Source organism: Limulus polyphemus, unplaced genomic scaffold, assembly GCF_000517525.1.
Source record: "Limulus polyphemus unplaced genomic scaffold, Limulus_polyphemus-2.1.2 Scaffold5474, whole genome shotgun sequence".
Taxonomy (NCBI): Eukaryota; Metazoa; Arthropoda; class Merostomata; order Xiphosura; family Limulidae; genus Limulus; species Limulus polyphemus.
This window is the reverse complement of record NW_013671084.1, coordinates 17,121-24,137: the sequence shown is the minus strand read 5'-3', so window position 1 is coordinate 24,137 and position 7,017 is coordinate 17,121. Positions and strand designations below refer to the sequence as shown.

At 30.0% G+C, this 7,017-nt stretch overlaps 1 protein-coding gene across 3 annotated transcripts in view; it reads left to right on the top strand.

Annotated features, from left to right (window-relative positions):
* The first annotated feature begins 1,360 nt into the window (after positions 1 to 1,360).
* The window catches only part of LOC106472624 (cyclin-dependent kinase 1), a 13,279-nt gene continuing 7,622 nt past the window's right edge, over positions 1,361 to 7,017 (top strand). Inside the window, exons 1-4 of one of the 3 annotated variants that reach the window (XM_022401172.1) lie at positions 1,361 to 1,429; positions 3,837 to 3,891; positions 5,110 to 5,161; positions 6,560 to 6,716. In XM_022401172.1, the coding sequence (XP_022256880.1) occupies positions 5,116 to 5,161; positions 6,560 to 6,716 (203 nt within the window). In that variant the 5' untranslated portion in view covers positions 1,361 to 1,429; positions 3,837 to 3,891; positions 5,110 to 5,115. Of the gene's footprint in view, positions 1,430 to 1,890; positions 1,924 to 3,836; positions 3,892 to 4,892; positions 5,162 to 6,559; positions 6,717 to 7,017 lie in introns of those variants that run through there. The other 2 variants (XM_022401171.1, XM_022401170.1) reach the window with 2 other exon arrangements.

The following is a 7,017-nucleotide window of genomic DNA, read 5'->3' as shown; positions in this document are numbered from 1 at the left end:
GTTTGGTCAAGGATGTGGCTAAGTTTCTTTCACCCTATTTACCTTTGTTCCAGGTCATTCGCCTATGATATTACGTGCACTTTCTAGCAGGAAAAACTGTTGTAAAGTAGAAAATATATACTATATGAAAGTGAACAGCGATCTTTTCCACTGACAGGTCGGGTAATATCTTGAGGATACATTATTTTTCTATCGGAACGAACAACAGTGACGTATGTAATGCGTGCATCCTGAGAAAAATATCATTATGAAACTGCGTATAATGTTCAGTCTGTAACATATCTAAACGTAAACTAATTTCTTCACAAAGATCTATGAAAGACACACTACATGCTATTCTGTGAATTTGGGGTCAGCCATGAAGAATACCTGGTCTAGTACCACACAAAAAGACAACAACAGTTTCTCAAAACTTATAAGATCAGGATATTTGATCATAAGCCGTTTATGATTTATGATACGACATCTTGATTTTTGAGAAACTGTTGTTGTTTTTTCCCCTCTTATTTACATATTAGAGTTAGTAGGTTAGTATCGATTGTTTGTTTGTAGTTATGTACAAAGCTACACAATGGGCTATCTGTGCTCTGCCCATCACGGGTATCGAAACCCGGTTTCTAGCGTTGTAAGTCTGTAGATATACCGCTGTGCCACTGGGGGCGGTAGTATCAAGCTTTTTAAATTTTCGCAAGTCATTAAAACTGGACGCTAGATTATTAGCTCTATTCGTTAAAAAATATTTACATTATGGTTTATAAGTACTTATACTTATGCTAGTTCCTTCTCAATATTTTCCAGTCTTCATTTTCTAAAATATCATTCAGATTTTACTTCATTTGTACCTGTATGTATAAAAGTATTCTATGTTCGAAGATGACTGAATAAGTGTATATGAAATATTTGATTGTGTAAATAAAATGGTTTTCGTTCTTCGTTTTCATTGAAAATGTTGTTTCTTTTAAACAAGTACTGTATGTCAAGTTATATATTTCACACAGCTCTAGACACATTTAAAAATAATATTACAATGTAAATATAATATAACGAATATTTATTGCATATTATAATTTATTTGTTTCCTAATTCATTTATCAAAGAAGTTGGAACCCAGCATGGTCTACACTATGTTCCAGTCTATTTACTATTTATTCAAAATGTATTTAATTTTAAAATATCATAAAATGAAAATTCTCCCATCGCTAATATAAAGTATTCCGTAAAACGCTTACCAGGTGACACTATGCATTTGGTTCAATTTCATTGGTTAAGATAGGCAGTTACGTGCTCTCGGTGGCTGGTTTGAAAATTGGATATTGCATCGTGTAAGTTGTAGGCTTGACTTATACATTATAGTTTGTACATAGTTTTTACTGTTAGGCTAAAGAGTATTATCGAAGTAACAAATTGTTAGTATCTAACAAAATATACGGTATGTATAATACAGAAGTTATTTTTTCCTTTCAACATTTCTTTATTCTACTTTCTAGTACTTTATATGCTTAGTTAAAATTAAAATAAACTTTTGACTTTTTTTTTTTAAAACAAAATGAAAAAACGTATACCATGAAAAATGACTAGTGCGAAATAGATCATTACTTGACATTAGATGTTTTAATATTCACAACGTGTTGGGCTGGGACGCTCTTTCTCTGGTGACTTAAAACATTTATAAAAAAAATTATAGGTGTGTTAATATTCATAACGTTTAAATTCACCAGAGGAAGGGCGTCCCAGCCCGAAACGTTGTGAATATTAAAACATACATTTCGCCTTAGACTAAAGACAAAGTTTAGACTTTACGTCTTTAGTTATTTTTCGTGGCAGAAGTTTTTTTTCGATTCCATCTTACCAGAGCGGGTTTTTTATTGATTTTACTTTTTTTTTAGTTGTATTGGCGATTGAGTCACAATAAAAACAACTTGGGTACTATTACTACTAGTATTAGATTAGTAATAGTATTACTAATATGTGTAATATAGCTTATTTAAGGCAATAAACTCTGAGAAGTAATTCGAGCTTGCTGTAGAAAAATCGCTAGCAGAAGTGTTGGTTGAACTAGTTAGGCACGGCCTAGGCTAAAATTAAAACCGCGTATTTCAGATTTACATTGGTCAGACACTTAGTGTGGTGCTTCAAATTCAGTTCAAGTGTCGGTGAACTAAGTCTAAACCTGAGTTATTAATATGAGTAAATACAAATAAAGCAAGTTTACAGATTTGTTTCATGAGGCACTACCGTTTTTTTTTCACAGCTATAGTAAACATTGATTTATAAAGACGATAATTTCATTCATTATATTTATACTATAGCCTACTAACACTGTAACCTGTAGTTGTAAGTGTAACACTAACAGCAACAGCATGGCTAGTACTATACATTATACTGTAAATGTAATTTGTAAAGGCTGTGGTTCAATCAAAATTGAATTTGGATAGCCCAAACATGAGTTATAATTTACATACAAAATTGATAAATTTACATCATCCAAACTGAGTTATGAGCTTGAGGTACATTTTCTTTGTCTAGATAAGTGATTCTATTTTAATTTCCACTTTTTATAGTCTGTTTATGCTATTTTCAACCCCTCTAAAAAAAGTAAACCTTTTAAATTTAATGAAATTTCTGAAACAACTTTTAATTTTATATTACTTGCTTTGCACAATATCAAAAGACAATATCTTTACATTAGTAGTTGCTCCCCAGGGAATAGGGTTATTACTAAATGTTCCAGTAAAACTGGGATTGTACCAGTTTAAATACTTCCTTCTTTCAGCTTCATCCCAGCAAAAATACCTTATTGTTAAAAAAAAACTATTGAGAAAAATGAATTTTTTAAGTTTCTTAATGTTTTCATTTTTATATATCAAACTAACATTAGCCTAAATACAGATCTGATATGAAGACTATTAGTAAGTCAGTTTAAATCTTACACACTGAGTTCTGTGTAATCTAAGCATGCTATGAATTTGCATACAGAAACAATATGATATTAGAAATTAAAGTTAAATCAAACTAGCTGACTTTCTACAAAATGGTGACATTACATATTATTGGAAGGATTTCCATGTTCTGGTATAAAACTTCATGTATTTATTAACAAGAATGTAAGATCTTTTCCAAGAGGTTTATTTTGTGTATGTATATGTGTTAAAATGTTAATCTGATAGTTATAAGAATTATGTACCAAAAAATTATACAGGCCTGCAAATTTAAACTACATAAAAGTTGATTTGGTTTTAATAACTGATTTTTCCATAATTCAGCTATGCAGACTTTGAAAATAATATTCATTTTTTCTCTCGCGTATTGATTTTTTAAAAATTGGGGAAAGAAACAACTCTTAGATCAAATTATCATTTTGTTTTCCATGATGAACATTTTTTATTATTATGTTTGTAAAAAAAAATACAAACAAACTCAAGAAAAGGGAAGGACATGCAAACGAATATGCATCCCAATTTTTTTTTATGAAATCTGTCTTTTAGTTTCCAAACTACATGTTGTGGTCATTCTTTTATGAATTGCATTATAACGTTTTGTGAAAAATCTGTACATGATGGAGAAAAATTGATATAATTTTCGGATTCATCGTATACAGGAATTACTGTAGAGCATGTAAAAATTTCAAGACAAACCATTGCAGGCCTGTGTTAATATAACAAGCATGCACTTGGTATATTTTTAGAGAGGTAAATTCAGACTGTTTTTAAAATTAAGTAATATAACTTATAATAACAAAATGGCAAGAAGTTTCATAAAAATAATTTAATTTTAACAAAATTACAGTATTTTTATATTGTACTTTTGGTACTTAAAATTCATTAATATGCTTGTAGATATCGAAAAATTGCAGAGAAAGGAAGGTTTGCTTATGAGCATTATTCAAATCAGGTAAGTTGGCTAATTTGCATAATCCCCTACTCATCGTAATAGTGCTGTACTAGCTCTTGCACTTACTAATAAACCACACTCATTGAGTGAATGAATGGTATAGTGGAACTGAACACTTTTTTCACAATATTATCTGGCAATGTCTTGTTTGAAAACAAACAAACTGGATTTGGTTTTGTTAGTTTAAGGTATGTGGTGGGTCTTACTTGGGCAAAATTTGTTTTTCAAATAATACAAGTATGTAACTTCATAACATAAGATCAACAAGAGGTTGGTTATCTTGTTCATTTTCCCGTGTTTTATTTGATAAGCTACTGAAACCAGTTACATCTAGTGCTGTTCTAATTGCTTAGACTTTCTGGAAATTAGGACCCTATAAAATCCCCCCCCCCCCAAAATATTAATTAAATATATATAATTGTCTAGTTTTATTTTACATTGTAATAATTTTAAGAAATTTTTTTGTAATTAAAAATATCTAGTTTTAATTGGTGTAATGAACAATTTCTACGTTATTTTATAACTTTTACTATGAATAATAAGTAAGTAACACTTTTGAAAACATCTGTCATTTCTACCTATCTCACTTGTTTGGACATGTTATATTTAAAAAAAAAATAAGCACTCCAGAAACATGGATAATTTTAAACATCCAACCTTTAATAATAACCAGTAAAACAAGATTAAAGTTACTAAATTTATTGTTGTAAATGTACCTCTAATACTTAGGACACCTGAAATTATCTATCAGTCTCAACAAAGAAAGCTTAGTTATATGAACTGTTAATCATTTCAAAAATATGCATTTTTACACATTTTTCTGTAATACTTCTTCAAAAACACTACAGGGTTTAGTAATATTTTCTTTATTGGAAGTGCAAGATTTATAATAAAATGCATACTTTTTTAACATTTTATTTAATATTTACCAGAATATGTGTTTTAAGAATCATTTTGATGTATTGTGTTTTGATCATATATCTTATTTCTTCAACCAAAAAGTACATTAGAAAATCAGAAACACTGGGATAGCATATTCACAGCTAGTAGTGGGGGTCACTTCTGAATTAGCAAAGAGGTCCCATGGTCACAGTTGGAATGAAGGTGCCACTGTCGTAGTACTTTTTTAATGTAGTGTTTATAGAAACATATAAGAGGAAAATTATTTTTTCACGGTCAGTGTTAAAACATTCACATTTTTATGTTTTGTTTTTATAGTAAATCATGACAACAGTTGAGGATTATACAAAGATTGAAAAAATAGGTGAAGGTAAGTGGTCTAGCATTATTTATTCGATATCTAAAATGAATTTTTTTCTTTCCATGTTAGTTCATCTGGTTTGATATAGATCTTTTATTTTTAGAAATGAAGTTGGTACTGGTTCAATATATGGATTTATTTCCAAAGCAAAAATAATCTGTCTTGATATACATGTTTGTTTAAATAATTTCAATTAACTTTGTATAATGAGTTCCATATTCAATCCAGATATGCTGTAGTATTCTCAGGTGAATTGAACGTACTTTATAAAACTTTATCAGGTAAGTCCACCAAACAGGAGATTCAGTCAGTACATGGAGGTATGGAATATTACTAAAACACGTACTAACTGAGAGACTATGGTAAATGAAATAAAAAGTATGGACAAAAAATAACAAAATTAACAGGTTAATGAAACACTCGTGTATGCATACCTGTTTGACTACGGACGGTTGCATCTCTACCACGTCAGAACTAATGGACAGGCAGGCTTGGATTGGTCTTGGACCCAGACTTCAGAAAGAATTTAGTAAAATTAACTCAACAAAAGGTTTCTAACTTAAATTGAAACCATGCATTTACCTAGCATGACTGAGCTACCACGTGACTGGTCATTTCTAATTTCACGTAGGTGGGGGCCAAAAAACCGGTATATATAACCTGCACAACCATTTATGGAAAATATCCTGAATCAAATTCACTGTGAAAAATATTCTCGCGATGGGTAACACGTATTATCAACATTGAAAATGACAAAGGAACAAATAACTTGAAAAAAGATAAATTGTATGGTTTTCTTGACCACATGTTATGTGAAAACCTACACATATTCAGACTACGTATAAGTTCAAAATAAATGTTAATACTATAGAGAGAAAGTTATGGTATATTCCTCAACCACATTGCTAGGGAAAAAGTTAATGAGATGTTGATGCAAGAGGAAATAGGTTAGTGTGTTTCTACTGGTTGTAATTTGTTTTTATTGTTGGGTGAATTCTTTTGGATTATTTGGCAAAAAGAATACTGTAATGATATGGTTTTATTTCTTCAGTTTTAAGCTGTGTTTGAAGTTTAGCAGTTGTCGTCATTTATGAACACCATCCACTAACATGACTTACAATACCTCTACTGAATTGGTTAATTATAGTGAAAAAAAAACAATTGTCTGTCAGTTTATGTTGATAACATTTTCATTACCTCCTGTCATTTAATAAAATAATAATTTTTATTTATCTAAATCAATATTCCACTAAATATAGATGCTTTTTTTAATTACCATAATTTTTAGTAACGATGAAACAAAAGATACCAAATGTATTATCTATTAATATATTTTTCTGTTTTTTATTAACAATACAGACAAGTTCATTGTAAAATTCTATGAAACTAACAACCTTACAATTATAGGGACTTACGGAGTTGTATATAAAGGTAAGAACAAGAAAACTGGACAACTAGTTGCATTGAAGAAAATAAGACTTGAGAGTGAGGATGAAGGAGTTCCTTCAACAGCTATTAGGGAAATTTCCTTGCTGAAAGAATTAAAGCACCCAAATATTGTTTGGTGAGTTTGTCTGTTAGTATGTTATGTTTTTATGGAGAGGTCTCTCTTGAAATCATTTTTCATGAATGTATGTAAAAACTTGTGGAATTTCTCAGAAACGTGTTATGTTTTATAGAAGACATATTTTACTGTATTTGAAACATTCTATTTCAAATTGAATAGAGTTGTTTAAACATTTGTTTAACAACAAGTAAAAGCTTGGAATGGTCTTTTCTTTCATTGGAGGTGTGTCTGAGCGCCAGACTAGTTTCGGAGAAAACAACTTTGCATCAGTGACCCTGGACACTACCACCAATGAAAT